The following is a 22,586-nucleotide window of genomic DNA, read 5'->3' as shown; positions in this document are numbered from 1 at the left end:
ATATATATACCCTTTTCAAAAAAAAGGGTGAAGTTATCCTCGAGCAGTGAAACATTCTCACAGAAACTGTGACCTTGGGAGGGATATCATTTCCCAAAAACAAATTCATGGTTGTCAGACGTGACCTCAAGGAAGAAGAAAGGACCCAATTTTACGAAACATTATATTAAAAAACGTTTTAAACTTATTAAATCTTGTTAAACATATTAAACATTTTAATAAAAAAAATACTTTCAGTTCCACGTCCATGTCCCATCCCGACTTGGCTCGGTTCAGTGCTCGTGGTAACAATATTTTTACAAAACTCCTATAATTTTCTTTTTAGGAATTCCAACCCCTTATCAAATCATCCTCATAAATAAGCTCTCTTCTGTGTTGTGCTTTTGTAATTTGTTTAGTATCCTTATAGGCTCCACGATCGAACATATTAATTTTACAACAATTCGTTCCGCCGTGAGAAACAAGGCAATCAACAAGCATAAAAATAGTAGAATGATAACCCGTGAACCCCAACCATAATGTAATAAAAAATGGAGGAAATATGCAGCCGGAGTCATAAGCTTTTTCACCAACAAAAACATAAAGAGACTTATCTCCATTCTCATCCCTTGGAGAACAAAAAAAAAAGGACTCAAAGAGAAAAACAAAAATAGCATAACAAGTAGGAAGCGAAACCTAAACTAATTGACATAAATGGTGGGGATGATGGTCACCCATGTCTTGCTTCAAGGCTGGTAGGCAATGAACATGCAGCACTGGACTTGGCGAAGGTTGTCGAAGCCCAGGATCCTAATGAAGGAATTTGGGTACTCTTTCTTTGCCTCTTCCAGCTCTGTCAATACCTGTGACGCGTCTGTGCAACCGAACATGGGGAGTTTCCACATGGTCCAGTAGCGTCCATCATAGTACCCCGGGGAGGCGTTGTATTCACGACGCACGAAACCCACCTGTGAAAAAAAACCCTCAAATTATTATATGTTAACTGTAGATTTAGATCCGTGCCTCGACTCAACAGATAAGTTAAGTCAGATTCCATGCTATTATTACTTTATTAGTATAATTCAAAATCTCCATCCATTTTCACTAACAAGAGAGAGAGAGACAGAGAGAGACTGACCTCGTCGAATTCCAAGCAAGGAACCCAACCCATTTTAATAAGGTACTCAACTTGTTTGGCCAATTGTTGTCGGGAGAGAGGTTGGAGGTAAGAGAGAGTCTCAAACTTCAGGAGGCCCTTAGGAGGCCACACCTGTACACACATATACATGAAAAAATAAGCCAATTTCACTCAATGGCCCTCCATATACCTTTGCAAGTCCTACTAGAAGTCACTAAAAGCAAATCCTCAAGACCCATTCCTCCATTGTCCTTCCTCGCTCACCTTCATGCATTGGACTCTGCCCCCGTTGCTAGCGAGGTGAGACAGGTCAGAGTTAGTCTTTCGAATCGTGGGTAAGACCTTAAGACCTGTGAACGGTGCCACCACGCTGGCCTGGGCCGGCCCGGCCCGGTTAATGGCCAAAGTGGAGGCAACAGCTGCTGAAGAAACCATCATCGAGGAAGCCATATTTCTATACAACTCCTTCAATTTGATCACAGAAATTGCTCTCCAAACCCTTCCTATATATAATCTCTGTTCTCTTCTAGGCAGAGTTGTTTCTCATCCAACGTTCCTCTTTCCTCGTGGTAGATCTTAGATCTATCTGGGCCGTTGGATTTTCAATTGATTGGCATTTCACTTCGATAACCACACATGAAGGGAAAATTGGATTGCATTCTTATCGTTTGGCACTTCTCTCGGTGTGCTACGTGGCGAGAGCTGGTTCACCTTATCTGCAATGTGAGTTTCTTGAACAGTCTTTTCATTGCCCTTCATTTGATGTTTATTAACCACATATCTGCAAAGGGAGCTGATATCTGCACTACCTGTTTTGATAATGCCACGAAGCTCCTTGTTTTACACTTTTTAACCAGCTCTCATAAGTCATTACAATGCCCAAAGCACTCTCTACAACCTATTAGAGAAGTGTTAAGCTCAGTAATTGATCCCATTATCAATACATTATACATGGTCGTGCACATATCAGTCCCCATCTGCCAAACATGGTAGATAGATGAAGACAGAAAATTATGAGAAAACCCTTGCATTAGCTGTTGGAAATATTACCATGAGAGACCTGGTTTGGTTCTTACATCTCCCTTCACCCATGCCTTTTTCAAGTGGTCCATCCTTCTATCTACTGAAGCTCTGATTTGCGCTGGTATCTACTGGGGCCCACCATGGATGGGCTGCCCTAAAAAATCTTACCAATCGGCAACCTTAGCCATTTAATCAGTGGCTTCAAAATGGATGGCTGACAATGAACATAAGATGTGCAAAAAATCATTGATCGAATGGTTAGTATCATCTGATTAATTAAATATTTGGGCAACAGCCCACATCCATGGCGATCCCGAATGATCAATTCCAATCACCAATGTATGTTGCTGAAGATTATTTTTGGGGCGGACTAGCAATCTAACTTGAAAAGAACGGGCGCAAAGGTGCTTTCTGCGAAGGAGGCTAGCAAATCCCTTTGTTTAAATGTCCATTTGGGAGCTATTACTCAAATGGCCTGACCGGAAAATATTTTGGCCCCGGGGACCACTTGCGAAAGGACCAAATTATCATTGAATACTCTCGAAAATGAGAGGTTGTATTAATGCTTGTTCCTGAGAACTCTATTGCCAAAAAAATTCCTTCAAATTTTCTACAAAGTTGGATGCTGTTAGGCCCGAAATCGGTTAACAGATGTGACAGTGACGTAAGAGCCGAGCTGGAGGGCCTGAGGAGCTGAAGTGAGGGAAATGGAGTCCGGATGAACTGTGTTCTGCACAGAAGCAAACGAGGTCAGAACGACCGACCCGGAGTGTATTCCGGACAGGCCCTTCGACACTCAAGTCAGTATGAGCCGGAATGAGGAGGGAGTTTTAAGAGTGGTGGGTGAGAAGTTATTACCCTGATTTATGAGCTTTGGAAGCCCTTTTTATAGGGGAAATTTGGGATAGGTGGGGAGTTAATGCTCCAAGGCAGGTGCCGACCAGCCATAGGCCCGAGCTCACCTACTCTGAGGTAATTACCGAACTACCCTTGCTGAAGCGGGATCTGCAGTGGGCCCCCTCGAGACACGTGTCGGCAGCTGATAGGCTGGTCTGCGGTGGGCCCCCCCTCTAGCCACGTGTGGGAAGCCGATAGGCTGCTGCGTTTTTACACCCCATCAGATGCAGTTGTGTTGAGTGGGGATTTGTGATCCGAATTCCTCTACCATTTTACATCAAAGTCTCATAATATGCTTCCGTTCCTAACCCCCAATAATTTCCTCCTTGTCAGCTTCTGATTTGGGCCCGATTAAGCTGATTCCTAATGTTCCAGGACAGAGACTAGTTTGGCTCTTTGCAATCTTGAAAGAATCATGGCATGATTATCTCATACCATGATCAAGCGGTTAGGATCATTCATTTGCCATGGGGCCGACAAGTCCTATTAAACCGAGAAGAATAAGATAATGAAGGGCTCCAAAATGAAAAGAGCATGATGAAGCTCCACTCAGGCCCATTTCACATGATGCAACGCGATCCAAGCCCTTCATCCAGGCGACCCATATTAAAATGGGATGAGCCTGGATCATACTTACCGGAAGCTTTCAAGTTGGGTTTCTACATAACCTCGCTTAAACTCGCTTTGGAAACTAAATTCTTCTCACTTCCAAAATTTAAGAGAAGCGGGAATACCTTCTCGCGTACTTACTCTTAATTAAGAGTATATTTTCTATTTGGGTAAATATTTTTTCCTAAAAGGTTATTTTTCCTTGTGACAAACTGACAGTGCTCAATGAGTGTATTTGAAAAAAAAAAAATACTATATTTCAAACTTAAAAACTTAGCTTCAGTTTTAAGTGAAGCTTGTGTGGATCCCTTTTTCCAAACATTAAATTTAAATATAGCGAACCTTATCACCATCTGAGCAAGATCAAAGAGTGATAGAAGTGGGTCACACTTGATGACTTGATCATGCAACCTCCTAAAAAATCGAAGCGTTGCCTGCTTCTTATTGCCAGTCAATCTTGGTCATGAATCATTTGCCCTAATGTGCACCGCTTCTGTTTACATACTTTCAAGGTTATTTTTATGCCTCGGTCAGTTTTATAACAATTCTTCGGTTAAAAACTTTAAGGATATGTATATTCCAACTTCTTTTGGACACTGTGCCACCTTGTAGACAACCCCATTTCGCCTGCTTGGCCTATATGAAGAAAGAAAGTGCTCAAGGAAGGGTTTAACAAAGAGGACCTAACGAGTTCCATGTACGACAAAGGTATTTGGGTTCCACGTGAAAGCAAAAGATCCCACATCGGAAAGGTTGAAGTATGTGGATGGGCTTATAAGGATTCTGGCAACCTCACTTTAACGACTAGCTTTCAAGGGTGAGTTCTACGCAGTTCCGAACAAAAGGTTCAACGAAATGGGTTACGGCAGAAAAGTGAAGAGCACTAGTTTGTTATAGATCAAATCTTTTCTTGGAATTTGGATTTGCCGTGTCTCCCTTTTTGCCAAACCTTTTGCACACATTGTTTGGAAATTCTTTTCTTTTCTTTTTTTACTTTTGTTTATGCCCGGCAACTAAGCCCCTCAATCTGAAAAGATATGTAAAAATTATTTGGTGGGTCCTATGGGAGAAGAGAAAGTGGCGATAGATCTCCCCAATCAATTATGGAAACCACCATAAACAACATCTAAAAACCAAAATGGCCTGAGGAATCAACCGGAGCATAGAGAAGAGATCATCAAGAGAGGGAACAATTTGAGCGGTCACCATGCCTTAGAATATAAAGGGAAGCATCAAATTAAAGAGTGTGGCCCACCATGAAAAGAACCATCAAGAGCGAAACGGCCATGCCTGTACTACAATCCTTCAACCATGGAACTCTATTCCCTCCCCCCCCCCTCTCTCAGAATAATCTTCTTCTCGTAGGCTTTCTAATGTTACCAATGTTCTTCTAAATGATTCATGTGCAACATGACCTGCAAACACGCGTGTGATTTGCCTAAAACCGTAAGTAAAAGAGACATTCTGAAAGCCCAAACAGAAAATATATGATTGTTTGCAGGCTTTAGGTATTCCAAATAAATAGAGGGGAAAAGAGTTCAATTGGATCCTTAAATACGTAGTGCTCAATTTGGTTACCTTTTTTTGAGAAAAATACCAGGGAATGTTATTCTACTGATTTGCTTAAAGCTGTTTGGTTTGGAATTTAGCAAAAATGCGGAGTTTGACTACTGGGGTTGTCCCTTGTCTGCTGACGTGGAACCCTCTAAAGTCCGTCAACACATTTCTCCAAAATGAGGAAAAAATGAGAGAAATTCTCAGGCAAATTCTTTTGCCTTTTACCAACAACCTCTTTCACATCTCCTAACGCAACCAAACAACGTCTGGTAGATTTGCTTCCAATCTTCTCGCTAACTGATTTGTTTTTAATTTCCCCTTTGACTTTCTCTGGATCTCCCACCCATCTACAAGCAACCAAACAGAGCATAGGTGACCTGGGAGAAGTTTCAGTGGACACAAGTTCAACCCCAACCTACTAAAGAAAGTCGGTTTGTAAGAGGAAGGTCTCTATCCTTTTTAATGAGCTAGCGGTAAGGCCTGCCTCTCGCATTAAAAAAAAAGAAAAGACGAGAGGAACTGGCGAGTGTGAAAGACGGTTTCAAGAAGGGGCAAAGGTCATTTTTAAGACTGAGCCATCAGCCATACTTAAATTTTATTGGTCAACGAGTCTGCTTTCTGATAAATTTGAGAGATGAAAGGTATATGTGAACAACCTCCTTAGGCAATCCAGACTCTCCTGTCATGCCTTAACTGTCCCGGTAGACTTGTCCAACCATTGGAATAAGCTATAGAGATGATGGTATTTTCTAAAATCCTTATGACTATATATAAAGTGAGAATCTTAACAATTGGTTCCCTTATTTTACTGAAATTCGCTTCCAGAAACGTCCAAACAAACACTGCAAGCTATTCCTAATCATATAATAATAAACGTCCAAACAAAAGCTATTCCTGATCATATAATAATAATATAATACCCCAGCTGTCTCCCTTTTATGACTTGTGCCCGTAATTGTTATAATTTTTGAATTTTCTTTATACTTTTTCCCATAATTGTCATATTTAATTACACTCTTTCGGTACTTTTTCGTAATTTTGTTATTTGCTTCCATTTTCCGTAATTTTTCATTTAAAACTTAGTACGATTATTATTTATTGCTATTATGTATTGCTACCCACCTTTGCACAAATCGTACTTGCCAATCTTTGCAGCAAATGATGGGCTACAACTGACAAGTAGACTCGGCGAATGTGACTAGCAAATCTCTATAAAAAAATATTTTCTTCAAAAAAAGGTCAAAATTTTGGTTGACCCGCGGGTGTGTGGGTCCAAGCTCATTGACCCATAAAATCCCCCCCTGTGATTATAAGAGTTTTTATATAGTGTAAGTCCTGATAGTGAGTATATTCTTTTTTGAAAGTACTGTATGGCTTACATCGTAGGGTGATCCAAACCGTCCATTTCATGGGCCACAATGTAAGTAGGTTGTGTGCCAAAATTCATTTCCATAGGATAATTACAACCCTTCAACCAATAAATGTTTCCTAAATATGCCGTTCCTCTATAGACTGCAGGGCTAGGATCATCGCATGGAAATGTGTTTTTTGGAAACACCCTATGTACGATGTGGCCCATCAATTGGACGGTTTGGATCATCCTATGATGTAAGTTATACAATACTTTTTTTTTAAATAGGGAGTGTAAGAAATATGTTTTTGGTTTGCAAGCTTTGTCACAAAATTCTTGTTAGAATATATATGGTGTAAGCCCATGTAGTGAAGTATTTTTTTTCATAAGCCGGTAGGGGTCCCCGCAAAACCCCAACACACCTATCTAAAAATTAAAAATTGTCCTAAATATTTTACGGCCTACACCATAGAATGATCCAAACCGTCCATTTAATGGTCCAAACCATCCATTTCCGGGTGATTTTGACCCGGCCCGTTTGACCCATTTCCCCATGATTTAGAGGGAAATGATGTGATTATGAGAGTTTTTATATAGTGTAGGTCCTGATAGTGAGTATTTTTTTTGAAAAAAGTACTGTATGGCTTACATCGTAGGATGATCCAAACCGTCCATTTCATGGCTCACAATGTAAGTAGGTTGTTTGCCAAAATTCATTTCCATAGGATTATTACCCTCGAACCAATAAATGTTTCCTAACCGAAATGATGTGATTATGAGAGTTTTTATACAGTGTAAGTCCTGATAGTGAGTTTTTTTTTTTTTTTTTTTTTTTTTTTTTTTTTTTTTTTTTTAAGTACTGTATGGCTTACATCGTAGGATGATCCAAATTGTCCATTTCATGGGCCACAATGTAAGTAGGTTGTGTGCCAAAATTCATTTCCATAGGATAATTACAACCCTCCAACCAATAGATGTTTCATGGCCCACAATGTAAGTAGGTTGTCAGCCAAAATTCATTTCCATAGGATAATTACAACCCTCCAACCAATAAATGCTTCCTAACTATGCCGTTCCTCTATAGACTGCAGGGCTAGGATCATCACATGGACATGTGTTTTTTGGGAACACCCTATTTACGATGTGGCCCATCAATTGGACGGTTTGGATTAGCCTATGGTGTAAGTTATACAATACTGTTTTTTTTAATAGGGAGTATAAGAAATATGTTTTTGGTTTGCAGGCTTTGTCACAAAATTCTTGTTAGAATATATATATGGTGTAAGCCCATGTAGTGAAGTAATTCTTAATAAGCCGGTAGGGTTCCCTGCAAAACCCCAACTTACATATCAAAATAGATGAAATTGTATTGAATATTTTACGGCCTATACCATAGCATGATCCAAACCGTCCATTTAATGGGCCACAATATAAATTGATTGTTCCTAAAAAATAATTTACATATGATAATCCTTTGTTCACGCACGTGCGTTTTTACTAGTTGATAAAAGAAGTACGGGGCTTTTATCTTTTGCTCTATGTTTTATATGGATCCCTTTTCTTTTATTATTATTATTCAATGCTAGGTTTATTGGACTAAAAAATTATAGGGGCATGTATGTGAAATCAATATCCTACTTATATTGGCAAAATTTTGGCGAATTTATTTTTTGTCCACTAGTAAAACTTAAGACCCAAGCAAACACTTATTCGACTCTCGTTGAATTACTATTTGAGATAGATAGCAGTGTGGTTGAGATAGATAGCAGTGTTTCAAAAAGCGGGAGCGGGTCAAAACCCTGCTGAAGAAAATCCTAGTAAGCTCTCCACAACGTAGTCGAGCACTCGGTTGACACGGTCATAACTAGGGGTGTTCAATCGGTTATAACCGAACCGAAATAACCGAAATTTGATAACCGAAATAATTTCGGTTATCAAATTTCAGAAACTGACACCGAACCGAATTTTACGAAAACCGAACCGAAACCGAACCGATTAAAAATTCGGTTCTTTGATTATAACCGAATAACCGAATAGTGATAGAAAAAGACAAAAAAATCTATTTGGACGGTTTAATCGGAGGGCTATGATCAATCTATCAAAACTGTTTTTTAGGCACAACCTATTGAAGTTGTGATCAATCAAATGGATGGTTTGCGTCATCCTACGGAGTGCCCATACACCATTTTTTGAAACAATAATGTTTATTTTTGGTTAATTTCGGTTATTCGGTTAATCAAATTTTTTTCCCGAGATAACCGAAACCGAAACCGAATGACCGAATTAACCAGAAATAAGAACCGAAACTGAAACTGAACCGAATTAGCAAAAAACCGAACCAAACCGACCGAAGCAATTCGGTTCGGTTCGGTTATTTGGTTAAAACCGAATAATGAACACCCCTAGTCATAACCAAGGTTTAAAATTTCGGTTTCGGTAACCGTTTCGGACCCCACAAAAAGCCGAATTTTGGTAATTTGGTTCCAAATTCCGGACTTAAATTTTGAAATTTCGGATTGAAATTTTGTAACACTTTTTTTTAATAAATAATGTCCTTAAACAGAAATTTCGGACTGAAATATGGTAAATGGTGAAAAATTGAATTTCGGAAATTTTCGGTTTCGGTCCCCACCGGTATCCGAAATTTCGGATTTCAGTCGAAATTTTAAACCATGGTCATAAGTCAGGAGAGGTAAAAGGAGTTTTTATTAACTTTTTTAGTCAAAATGTGGAAGAGAGAGAGAGAGAGAGAGAGAGAGAGAGACGGCAAAAGTGATGAGTGGGTGGGGGGGTTGTTGACTCGTTTCCCACTATAAGATTTAAATCTACGGGCATGGGAGCAGCTTCTAGAATTACCGATTACCGAGTGGCATATTCGGTAATTCCGCTAAATGAAAAGTGCTATATTTCTTCGCGAATGCGGACTTTAAAAAAAGTGAAGCGCCTCACTCTTGTAAAGCTCCCAGTAGGGGTGGCAACGGGGCGGGTCGGGGCCGGATGTTGGGGTCCCCTTCCCCTTCCCCTCTGCGGGGAATTTTCCCCCTCCCCTTCCCCTTCCCCTCTGCGGGGATGGTGGGGAATCCCCCTCCCCTCCCCGCGGGGAATATCTAATCCCCTTCCCCTTCCCCTTCCCCTCCCCGCATCCTTCGGGGACAAAATCCCCGCCCCGTCCCCTCTTTGGAACCCAACCAAACCAGCAAACAGAGCTTCTTTCTTCTACGTCCATTACAGACAATATTGTGATGAATGCTATGATTCTATTCATGTGATCAACAAACAGATGGACAAAATCAGAAATGCATGGATGAGACAACAAACATAAATAACAACAGGACCTCATCTTTCAGCAATTTTCTGCATAAATTATGGAATGATAAATAGGAAATGAGCACCAGGATTACCTTCATTAACAGGCAGCCAATGTGCAAAAAGTAACTATTTCAGTAGTCACAATGAACTTTAAAAGTCCATAAGTGGGCGCTCACACACGCAAAATAATGTTCATTAGTTCATTCTGTATAGCATGTTAACCCCTAGATGAGCATGAGAAATGAGAATGGAGAAGAGAACAAAATCAACAAATGACTTATTTCTTTAACTGCAATTCACTCTAGTGCTGACATGAAACAAATTTCTAGTAGCTAATTTTTTCTTGTTGAAAATTAAAACTTGCAATCCAACCCTAAAATTCTGTTGGCACTACGATTTTTTGATAATTGCATACACTCAGCGTCTCAGGCTCTCAGCTTGTCTTCATTATTTCAACATCTGTGAAAAGGTTATTATAGTTCCCAAAATGCTCTCAGAAGCTAATTAAAAGGAAAAGACAAGCTAAGTTTATGTTTGGGGGAATCTTGTAGCCGATCCACAGAGTTTCTAGTAGTTTTCCTTAAAAAAAACCACTTAAAAATTTACAAAAAAATGGCATTGATTAGCGGGGCGGGGCGGGGAGGGGCGGGGCGGGGCGGGGACAACTCCATCCCCTTCCCCTTCCCCTCCCCGCACCGGGGAATTTTTATATTCCCCTTCCCCTTCCCCTTCCCCTTTCAAATCGGGGAATCCCCTCCCCAAACGGGGCGGGGCGGGGCGGATCCCCGCTTTTTCGGGTGAAATTGCCAGCCCTAGCTCCCAGGAGTCAGCTTCTCCTTTCAAAAAGTATACCGCTCAAGCATTTTACTCACCCACTTTCTCAGTGGCACGAGCAAAGACAAAAAAAAAGAAACGAAAAAAAAGGGGGGTGAGAAATGGGAGAGGGAAGGGGCTCGACATTAGTTCATTTGCTGGCCGTGATTCTCTGCTTAGTAGCCTTTGGATTCTCCATTGCTGCTGAACGTCGAAGAAGCACTGTAACCTTCTTTTCTCTCTCGTTTTTTTCCTTATGATGTCAAAATCCAACTACAATTAGGGTTTTTGTTGAAGTTTCTAAGGTTTAGGGTTTCGTCTAAAAATTATATGTGCCAGTCTATATAAGAAATTTTAGGGTAAGTTTAGCATCAGATTCGAGGTTGTCCTGTATTTGGAGATTAGGGTTTGTAGATCTGCTGTACATAGGATTATTTGCATTGATTAGCTTGTTTGCAATTGTGTTTCTTGGGAAAGGGTTTCTGTTGAAATTTCTGTATTTTTGTTGTTTTTTTACATTTATGCTTAGGATTGCCTTCTTTGATCATCACTTTCTTTATAGTAGTGTTAGCCAAGTTCATTCAATGTGAATAATCCAAGTATGTAGTGTACAAATATTATTTGGGATATGTAAATTGATCCTTTTTATTTTGGCATAGTAGAGTGCTCCTGATCTTGCTTAAGTCAGAAAGCTATTGCTGCCATGACTAATTTTTATTTTACACATGAGTAGAATGCATTTCTTATGTTTCTTTTTTGTTTCATGAGGCGAGGCTTTTTTTTTTTGTATGGGAGAAGTCGTGGGCCTATGCGTGAAAATTGCATGATTGCCTCATCATATGTTATATTTTTTGTTCTTCCGTGTTGCATAGCTTGCCAAACTAACATCTCATACTCGTTGAGGAGGCCCATTTTGCATTTATGTTGCGAAATTTCAGTCATCAATCCGAAAAACATTTCTGTAACCAAGGTTTTCATGCTCAGTATACCACTTAAGTCTCCTTAGCTGAGCAAATAGCAATTCTTGCGAGCAACATTGCAAACGTAAGTAAAATGTATCCTGTAGAAAATGCGATTCTTTACAAACACTCCATACTATTACTTGATTATGAACGTGCCAATTATCATTCAAATCCTTGCATAAACACTAGAACAAGGCCCCACATCCTTGCTTTATTCCAAAAATTGATCTCTTCAAGCCTAACCTTAAGCTATTTCTTATGCTCAACTCTAAGTGAAGACACCATTCATAGAACTTCCTTATGATGCTCACTGGGGAATGCATTGTTTGGCTTGTCATTGAGTTAGCCTTGGGCTCCCCCCTTTTCATATTTACAATGTCGTCGTTCTGGATGGAGGATCAACAGCCACATATCTTCCTCAATTTGAATGGATAACCAGGATGTATACATCCATACCGTTCTCTGCTATTGGTTATTGTAAGAAAAGGAACTCATTGTTTAAAATACGAGGTCTGGTTCTACATGGATGTTTATTAGAGGGCTTGGTATGCAGAAACTAGTGAGCATCTTGTGGTCATCTTCATGACTGGTTGTTACATAACTACTAGTTAACCACAGTTTTTCTTAATCTCCAATTAGGAACCGATCTATTCTGCTCCTGCTAGAATTCCTTGACCATGTCAATTGGGCCCTGGACAAGGGAAGGTTAATAACTTCATTTCCAGTGATAAAATCAGAAAAGGCCAACATACATGGGCTAGTTCTTCTGCATCCAGACCTTTCCTCCACTAGTCTCGTCACATTGAAATCTCCTACAATACGCCATGGGTGAGACCACTATCTCCTTACCTCGTCTAACTCCTCCCAAAGCAATCTCCGATCCGCCCTCTGGGTTGGCCTGTAAACCCCTGTAAAGATCCATAATGACCTGTCACCTAACTTATTTATCACCACTGACACCAAAAACCTTCCAATGAAGTTGTCAGTCATCTCAAATGCACCGGAGTCCCAAGTGACAAGTGTCCCTCCTGCAGTACCCTCCGCATCTCGAGTGACAAAATCCCAGCTTGACCTGCCCCCAACTCTTTTATTACACAATGGTTCATGTAGTGCTTCTTGGTTTTTTAAATGCATAGAACATCCGGTTTGTGCTTGATCATCAACTGTTTAACTTGGGCGGTTTTCTCGAGCGAACCCAGCCTTCTCGCATTCATTTCTCCCAGCTAGTAGCCTTTGGTTCTGAATGTTATGGTCATTCACTGACCAAATCTTACTGCATCTCCAACAAATCACCCTCCGTTTGAAATTTACTAAGCTGCATCGAGAGCATTTCCAATCTCCTAAACTTTTTTCTCTAATTTCCTTTGTTGCCTTTTTTTATCCATTTTGCTATTCTTTCCTGCGGTGAGCTTCTTCCCTGCTGCATCGAGTTTCTTTCCCACTGTGTCGAGCTACCTCCCTAAAGTCCCTGCGGTGAGCTTCTTCTTCCATGTTGCTTCGAGTTTCTTACCTGCTGCATCAGGTTTCTTCCCTGCAGTGATATTCTCTCTTTCATTTAAAGAATTAGGGGGTCTCGACCTTTCAGTTTTGGAGTTTTGAAACTTGCACAGTTTAAGGGTTCTTTAAGTTAATTTTTTTCTTAGTTATATAAAGGCATGTAAGGTGTTTCAAAAGCTTTAATTAAGTTATGTTAGTAGCCATATTCTTGAAAAGTGTGGGTCTTTTTTTTTTCTTTAAAGAATTAGGGGTCTCAACCTTTCAGTTTGGATTTTTGAAAATTGCACAGGTAAAGTGGTGCGCACACCCCTTCCCCAATAAAGCCATATTGCTAGGAGTATATAACATTCTTTTGCTCTATTTTTGCCAGTTTTTGCTGGGAGGTTTATATTTTGTTATTTTGGGAATGATTCTTAACATTGTGCAACGTGATGCTGTATATGAATGGTGTGATGCTATTTGATCACTTCATCAAGAAATGTCTCTTATTTTTTGATGGAAGAATCTTATGTTTTTAATTAGTATAAATATTATCGAAGTTTTGGATTCTTTCAATTTGAATTTTTGTGTTTATTTTATGTTGGAAATTTATGCTTCGTGTTAGAGGAGATATTGGGGGAATAGGGGTAAAATGATTTGGAAGTGAAGATATATTGCTCCAAATTCATTTTCTTACATCAAATCCCAATTAAACTTGAAGAAAAACTTGTTTAGATTACAATCCAAGTTACCATTCCACATCCTAGAAATCCACTGGTATTATCCCCAATAGGAAATCCCAAAAAGATGAAGTAGAAAGTGCTAATTTCTAGCCCCTGTGTCACTTCCCATGGGTGCGAAAATTGTCGATGAATTCAGGTTCATGTAACCTTGAAAAAATCTGGCCTTTGGCATTACAACTTGCTCTTGTTCTACCAGCCAAATTATTTTAAAAATATCATCAAACTTTGGATTGTTGTGGGGTGGTTTTGGTTATGGCATCATGATATCTTTTTAAAACTGTTGTAAAAATTTGTCTGACGAAGCACTGTCGCCAGTCGCCCCAAATTGCATTTAGACAACCTGATTGGTGTTTGTCTACTTGAGATTTTGATATTGGTATTCTCAAATTTACTTGCATCATTCTCTCCTAGTACAGAAATAATTCTACTTGAGCTTTTGTCGGGACTTGCAAGTTGCAACTAAAATTTAGGAATTTCGCCAATCTCTTCTAACACGCTGGGATCTTCTTTTCTAGATTGAAATTCTATCAATTCCTTGCTATCATGATCCACGTTTTTAGGATTGGAAGAAAGAGTAACTTTTCCTCATCACAGTTTCATCCTTGATCTTGATCATCACTAATATCATGTTTGACCTCAAACTTCACATGTTAAAGTCGCACATCGATGAACAGAGTTGATGTCATTGCGTCCTCCTTCATTTGGTTCCTCGTCATCGTCGTCTTCATTTCCATGTTACCCTCAGGACAATAAGTCCACATCCGACGTCAGTCGATCTAACGGTCTAACCTTTGCAACATCCTTTGGTGAATTTCGTCCAATTGATCAATCCTTTCATGTGGATCAATAGCGTACTTCGGTACCATCACATATACTCAAATAGGTTTTTGAATTGAGCCTGCTCTGATACCAATTTCATGTAAGTAAATCTACCTGTAACCCACCAAAAGTAGGAAACTTGCTAACAAATTAAACAATCACGCAAATTATTCTATATATGTATGAAAATTTTCAGCCTTTTCCTCCACTCCTACATTAATTTCCCTCAGATAGACTATTTCTCAACAAAAAAAAAAGCAGTGGAAGTAGCAAAATATATCTCCTTGAAAACCCCCATAACAGAACTGTCTCCTTGTCCTCTCCAATTTTAGACCCCCTATGATTTTCAAGGGGGTTCATCATGGGCCCCATTCATGCACTTCCCCACTAGATCCAACAAAAAAAATCCCTGGCGGCATAACAGGTTGTTCTCAAACAGAACTCCTACCATCTCCTTCATGGTGGGACGATGTATCTGGATGGATGCAGGCAGGACCCATCCTCAACCCCTCCGATCACTCTTCGATCGGCCTCCCCGCCCAATCGCTGTAATTTTTACCACCCAAAACTATAAACAGTGCTCATTGCCAACAAAGTTGGCACCCACACCATCCCGGGTGGCGAGAATTCCAGCGTCCCCACAGCCCTCATGTTGATCGTGCTGACACAAATTCATCGGCCTCAATCCCCCAACCTCCCTCGCATCTCCTCATCCATTTATATGTTTCCAGATTTAATGTTTCAGTGGAGCACCATCTTGTCCCACATGTGCTGCAAATGCAAACAATCCAAATAGATGGTGGTGATTAGAGTGGTGCAGTAGTAGGCTGTCTTGGGAAGGGGAGAAAAGTGAGAGAACAATATTGTTTAGTTAGAGAGGATGAAGAAGACGATGTCAAAAGCCGAAAGAAATAATAAGAAAAGTGAAAGACAAAAATGCCTTATATTGTACTTTAGGTAGTGAAAGATGAGGATACTTTGAGAGAGAGAGAGAGAGAGAGAGAGAGAGAGAGAGAGAGAGAGAGAGACCACCTCAGTTTAATCGTAACAGTGTAATTCAACCCAGGGAAGCAGGATTCGTACTTGAGGGTGGGGATTCGCGATTCCTTTAATCGCGAATCGGAATCGTGATTCGATTCGATTCCCCGATTCTGGGGAATCCCGAATCGATTCCGTCGGAACCCCGATTCCCAATTTTGGGAACCTCGATTCTCAATTTATGGAAACCCCGATTTCCACTTTATAGGAACCCCGATTCCCAGGCGATTCCCTGCGAATCCCCAGCGAAACCCAACTCCCCAGCGACTCCCGGCGAATCCCCGACGAATCCCCGTCGACTCTCTGGCAAACTCACGATTCCCGCTTCCAACCATCCCAGGAGCCTTCGATTCCCGCTTTCGAATCCCGAATCAAATCCCGCTTTCGATTCCCGCCCTGGCAACCTTGGTTCAACCTAAATAAAAAAATCGTGACTCGACCTGTAGACGGTGGTACCGCCCGCCACCTTAGGAGACATGATCTTCTCTTATTCGCTTGTGCTGGTGGCGGAGAGGTCAATGCCTGTGTTCAGGCTCTGGGGGTGTTCCCTTTCTCTTCTACGGTTAGGTTGCCATCTAGATCTTGGTCGAAATTGGGTTAGCTATTTCTCTCACTCTGACGCCAGGGCTGAACCGGAACGAGCTAGAAGTTTTTGAGCTAGTTAGGTCTTGCAGAACCTTCTCTCTAATATAGAAGAGATGTCCTCTTTGAACTCTCGCCGATACGGATTTTCGGTTTTCTATGTGTGGTCCCTCTCAGCATCAATATGGTAATAAATCAACGAGGCATAGTGATTCAATCGATCACCCGAAAGAAGGAAGGATGTTCCCTTATGAATTGCAAGGAACCTTTTGATAATGATGTACGGAACTATTGATTGGTCTGTGCAGGTTCTGCAACTTCCCAAGAAACCAACATCTGCCTTTTCCGGAAAACAGAGGGGATTCTATCCCTGATTTTGTGACTCCAATTCTTCTTGATTCAAACACTTTACTTTTCCCAACCGGTAAATTCGTAGGTGTGTATTTTAGCGAAGAATTGATTTATGCACGCGACTTGGGTTAAAAGACTCAAACGAAAACATTTAAAATTTATTACTTTACTTGTTAAGTCAATTAAGGACTCATGCTACTACAAAGTTACATATCCCAACCCAAATACTACCCTTTCTTAACTTCAAAACTTCCTAAGTTAGAAAGACTCCAATTTTGGCATAAAAATGCTAATTCACATTTGCCTTTCACCGAGGCCACTATGCGTAATCTTTATCCAAAATGTAAATAAAAATCACAAACATTCTCCATAAATCATAATGACCCAGTCTGACAATTTTTTATCAAACGAAGCTATGCAGGTCCACTATTTACATTAGCATGATGTTGATGTCATTTTTAGGCCTACTTTTGGATCTTTGTCAGTCTTTTTTCTCTCTCGAATCATCGTTCCTGAATTATGCGCTTGTTCAAGAACTTTGCTTGCATTACCATGGTAGAAGATATGAATACCTTATACAATAATGATACGTGAAAATTATAGCCAGGCTAATAGGAAAAAAATGTTTTTGTCTGCTAATTGGCCTACAAGCTAAAATCAGATGGAACAGTTGACAAGTACAAGGAAAAATTATTTGCAAAGGGGTATAATCATCAATATGAGCTTGACGTTGAAGACACTCTTTACCCTATAATAAGTATGCATATGGTTCATCTACTCTTAGGGGTAACCAACTTATACGGGTCAATTCTATTTCAGATGGATGTCAGAATTGCTAATATGAAAAGGTTCGATGGGATATAATAGTCATGAGGGAAATCTTTCTATTGCTTTTCTTCATGTCTTTCCATCTCCGTGTGCATTCATGGAACGCGTTCAACTGATTAGGAGATTTGGAACTGGTATCTGTTGGGCTACCATTTTTTGAGGCCAACAAATGATCTTGCCCCTCATTCCCTGAATTTCTGACTCTTGCCACCTGTAGGACATGTTCAAGGTGTTGGGATCATCCGTTTTTGTGGGACTGCTAAGTCCCATAAGGTTGCATGTCAGCCTACTAAATCAACAGCCCCAACAATGAGTGTACATTTGTCATGCGTACAATGAGGGTGAAGGTTTGAGTTTGGTTCAGGGAGTGGGATGGGACAGTGGGGTGGTTTATGTGTTTGGGTTGGGTTGGGAGCAAAATTATTGATCAATGGGGTGAGTGATATTAGCGGGCCTGTTTCTCTAACCATACAAAGAAAATCCTTGGAGTGATTATACAATATCCTTTATAAAATGGGCAAATAAAAATAAAATATGACAACATTTGAAACATATTTTACTACCAGGTCGATCAATTGCCTTTCCCTTTTCCCTAACCATTTAAAGGTTCTCATCTGAACCTTCAGCTTAATTAGTCTGAATGTTTTATCCAATAGAAGCTTGGCTAGGCGCATTCTTATCAGGATTGTGGGCAACCTTTGCTCTGCTTGTACACACGGAGCTCAGGCAAGCCTTCTCTCTGCATCATGCCATCAGTATTAATACCTTTAAAAATTGCTGCGCACTGAGCATGGACATCTTCGAGAAGCACTTTCCATGTTATCTTTAAACGTTACTTCTCAAAGTAGTCTGAAAAATGGCACTTTTTGGTTGCTGCTCTTAGAAAGTAATATAGGAAGCACGGGTACTCTCCCGGGCCTCCCGTACCCGTACCCGACACGTATGGGTGCGGGTACGCCCTAGGTACGTCCCGGTACGCACTCCCATAATTAAAAAAGTAAAAAGCCTTTTTCTTGTACTGGGTGTGTGTCGGGTGCGTTGGGGGTGCGCACCCACGTGTACCCGACACGTCCTGCTTCTCTTATCTGGTTTGTAAACCCTTCCTGCTTCTTCTCTCTCCTTTCCTGTACTTAGTATAATGTCTTTACTATTTAATTGTCCATTTACTTAAGATTTACATGTAAATAACGGAATACCCCCCATTTGGATCAATTAAAAATAGTTTCAAGACCCAAATCTAAAAGGGAAAAAAGTCAACTCTCCTATTCTAGTACAAAATACGCAGAAAAAGGGTCGGGTCAAAATTTTAACCTTCTCAACTTCCAAACGGTGGGGTATTTTTCAAATTTTAAAAATTCATAAAATCTATCATGTCGAAACATTATTAAATCCCAACAGTCCGGTATAAAAAATCTCATAATTTGGTCTCTTAAAATTATTCATCTTGTCAGGCACTGGTCAACACACTGGTGACATACTTTTTTTCAAATGAATGATGTATTGATGCCCCATGTTATGAAATATGGAACTTAATCACTTATGAAATGAAGAGTAATATTCGAATTTTTCATTTTGGTGATGTTATTGTTATTTGATTGCTCTCCAATTTTTTTTAAAATTTTTATAAATATATAATAAAATAATAAAATATATTATTATATTCGGCGTACCCGAACGTTCCCGCACCCAGTTTTCTTGGAAAATCACATACCCACGTACCCGTGTCATGTCGTACCCGCACGCCGTACCCGTACCCGTACTGCATAGAGAGTAATAGTAGGATATGGACTCAATCCAAAGTTTTAGTGGTCATGGGAATTTTCACCATATGATAATTGGTTGATTATGCATAAATTTGTTATTGCTTAGAAAAAAACGGAAAAGAAAGATAACATAAAAGGTTGGTGCTGCTTGGATTTTAGGGATGGCCTATGATGGTGGCAGGTGCCTGTTTACTTGCAAAAAGGAGAACATAAAAGGTTGTTGCTCCTTGAATTTTAGGGCTGGCCCATGATTGTGGTAGGTTCCTGATATGTTGTGTTCAAGGGGAGAAGTCTATTGCAATCCCCAAAGGTTGTCCTGGTGAAGGTATGCTATTAGAAAAATCAATGAAGAAAGAATTAAAATTTCGAAAAGGGAAGAGATTCAGGGGAATTAGCTAACCATCCTCATCTCTTGACAACTTGACTATGCGGAAAAAAAAGTGTCGATGGCTAGAAATACACAAAAGGTCAACATCAAGGAAGCTGTCTGCACTTTTATCAAAGCTGAATGGTAGCATGGTCAATACACAACCAAAAATGTGATGGGCCTTGTCCAGAAAATTTCTTCATCATCGAGTGTTTCTAGGCTTATTTTCATGGGTTGTCATAATTTTATATTTAACCAGTTATATGGCTACTACTATTTGATAGCAAACACTTGCCAGACCTCATTGTTTACTAGTTTTCTCGTAAATGGGAAAACCCCACTTTGGATTCCTAGATTAGTATCTCCTTTCTCTCATTGTTCTTTCCTTCAAATGGTAGTCACTGCATTTTTATTTTTAATTTCTATTGAATATATTAATAGTCCATAATATATACCTCCAAATACTCTTCCAACTGAGAGAACTCTTGTTGAAGAGATAACCAAGCATGCATACATGTAGTGACAGACCATAGTTGCCATAGTGGAAAGAGTGGAAAGTGAGTGCCGGAAGCGAGAGGTCTAAAAAAGATAAAATGCGGGAAGTGAAAAATACTAAAGAAAAGAGGAAACATGTTGTGTCATTGAAACTTACCATGAAACTTGTAGTAATCCTTATTGGAAACAAACAAGAAGTGTACAAAACTAGTAGAGTTATCGTAGTTTAGGGAGGAAGGGTTAATGTAGGTAAGGATTACAAATAGTAAAGAAGATTTCGTGACTGATTAGAATTACTATTTTAGGGGTTTATAGTTTCACTTGTTTTATTCATGTGGATTTAATATTAAGTTTTTCGAAAAACTTTATTCGCAACTTAAGATGAGCTTTTAAGTTTTAAATATGATCTTTTTAAAATATGCTCATTCAACATTATCAAAAGGAGAAAACACAGTCTTAGGAAAAAGTAATCACCTCAATTGGAAGTGTACTCTAAATTGAAAGGAAACACATGAAACGTGTGCGAAGCGCATTTCTCCTAAATTTGGGAAGTGAGAAGAACTTTGCTTCCGTGCTAACTATGTGACAGGCACTTTTAAATAGGCACTTGGTCACAGGAAATGATATCAGAATTGTATCCTAGTAACGTTCAGAAAAGAAAAAGAAAAAAAGAAATTGTATCCTAGTTCGTTCTATTTTCATAACTATAATTGCAAGATGTTTATGAGATCGTGATGTGCCCCTTAAATATTTTGTTTCATTACTGGATCAATTCCCATCCTGTAACTACTGTGGCCATCAACAAACTGATTTGATGTTAGAATATATTGACATATTATACCTAAACTGATGGGCCCTACAATATCAAAACATGAGGTGTAAAGTGGTGGGCCCCACCCATGCATATCAACGGTATAAAATGATGGGCCTCACCCTATCAAAAGATGTGTAAAATGGTGGCCTCACTCATGTTATGCATGGTGTAAAAAAATCTGCAATAGAAAAATTCCAATAAAAATTTTCCAGAAAAACAAACAAACCAAATGACAGGAAAGATTCACGTTTAGTATATATTTTATAGATAAGTATTGCTCTTGCTAGTTATTCACAGGTGGATTTACTGTTCTAATACGAAGTTTCTTTATGCATTACAGGGTACCATAGTTGAAGATGTGAGAGACAATAGCACGTACTGCGTTTACAAATCAGATGTTGCAACCGGTTATGGGGTTGGTTCGTTCTTGTTTCTTCTCTCAAGTCAATCACTACTTATGGGTGTCACAAAGTGCATGTGTTTTGGGAGTCCTTTAGCCCCTGGTGGAAGTCGAGCCTGGTCCATTATCTATTTTGCCTCATCATGGTGAGTTTTCGTCTCTTAAGGCCTTATTGTTCTCTCAAGTTCTTTGATTGTGAAATTATATTGGTTTATTGGACGACAACACTTGCAATTTGCATGTGCCTTCCTCACTAGACACTACAATTAGCATGTACATTTTGGCAGGGTATCCTTTATAATTGCGGAGGCATGTCTAATTGCCGGCGCAACAAAAAATGCCTACCACACAAAGTACAGGGATGCCATATATGCCCATAACTTGTCATGTGAAACATTGCGGAAAGGAGTGTTTGTAGCGGCAGCCGTGTTCGTGGTTTTCACGATGATTCTCAATGTATATTACTACATGTACTTCACCAAGGCAACTTCTCAGGCCGCTCGCAAAACAAATCGGGCAAATTCAACCATTGGAATGGCTGGTTTTACGTAAATTCAAAGGGTGAAACTGGTTCTTCAGCTCTTGGTTTTTTGTTGATGAGAATGTGATGTCTTAGTGATTGTATCATATAGTATTCTGAGAGTGTTACATTTCCAATATAAGCTTCTAAGTAGTGTTATATGGAAATAGGTACTGAGGTAAGGACAATGTTTCTGCATGATCCTAATAGAGGTATTTTGGTGAAGTTTTATTACTGTTTACATTGAAACATCTTATTTCTTTGTGCTTCGTTGTTGTTTGATGACCTTATCCATGTTAACCATGCTGAGGCATCATAATCTGGATATAGGTGTAAGCTTTATCCTGTTTATAATGGTGTTTTTAGCAAAATTGCCTAGACAATCTTGTACATGGGGGGATTTCTCAAAATCCCATTTTGCGACTCACTTTAACAGGAGAGGAAATGGATGTTCTCTCCTGCAAAATGTGGGCTATGAAATGGTTTTTTGTGAAGATGCCTAGACAATCTCATGTAAACGGGATTGTCCAGGCAATTTTATTTTGACGGTCGGGCATCATATAATTTCTCGTTTATATTAATACGACAATCACAAACGGGCTTAAAACTAGTACAAAGGATTGTACATACGGGCTTAAAACTATGTCTTCATATTAATAAAACATAGTACAAAGGATTGTCTATATACATCCATAATTCTAAAAGACTAGTCATTAAAATTTAAAATTATAATCCATCGTTCATCTATTCCT

General features: G+C 39.6%; 2 protein-coding genes across 2 annotated transcripts; one reads left to right on the top strand and one right to left on the bottom strand.

Annotated features, from left to right (window-relative positions):
- Window positions 1-498: 498 nt before the first annotated feature.
- Window positions 499-1,753, bottom strand: LOC143884310 (ribulose bisphosphate carboxylase small subunit, chloroplastic 5-like). The gene is made up of 3 exons (XM_077387814.1): window positions 1,382-1,753; window positions 1,118-1,249; window positions 499-947 (listed from the first exon to the last, which is right to left on the bottom strand). Exons 1-3 carry the CDS (start codon window positions 1,565-1,567, stop codon window positions 726-728), a joined length of 540 nt encoding a protein of 179 aa, XP_077243929.1. The 5' UTR covers window positions 1,568-1,753; the 3' UTR covers window positions 499-725.
- Window positions 1,754-10,684: 8,931 nt separating this feature from the next.
- On the top strand, window positions 10,685-22,075 carry LOC143882698 (uncharacterized). Its single transcript, XM_077386150.1, has 3 exons — window positions 10,685-10,900; window positions 21,255-21,460; window positions 21,602-22,075. Exons 1-3 carry the CDS (start codon window positions 10,799-10,801, stop codon window positions 21,864-21,866), a joined length of 573 nt encoding a protein of 190 aa, XP_077242265.1. The 5' UTR covers window positions 10,685-10,798; the 3' UTR covers window positions 21,867-22,075.
- Window positions 22,076-22,586: the final 511 nt, after the last annotated feature.

This window comes from Tasmannia lanceolata, unplaced genomic scaffold, assembly GCF_043159265.1.
Source record: "Tasmannia lanceolata isolate RefF3 unplaced genomic scaffold, GAP_Taslan_0.1 ptg000008l, whole genome shotgun sequence".
Lineage (NCBI taxonomy): Eukaryota > Viridiplantae > Streptophyta > Magnoliopsida > Canellales > Winteraceae > Tasmannia > Tasmannia lanceolata.
Note: the sequence above shows the minus strand (reverse complement) of the source record. Positions and strands in the feature narration are given on the sequence as shown.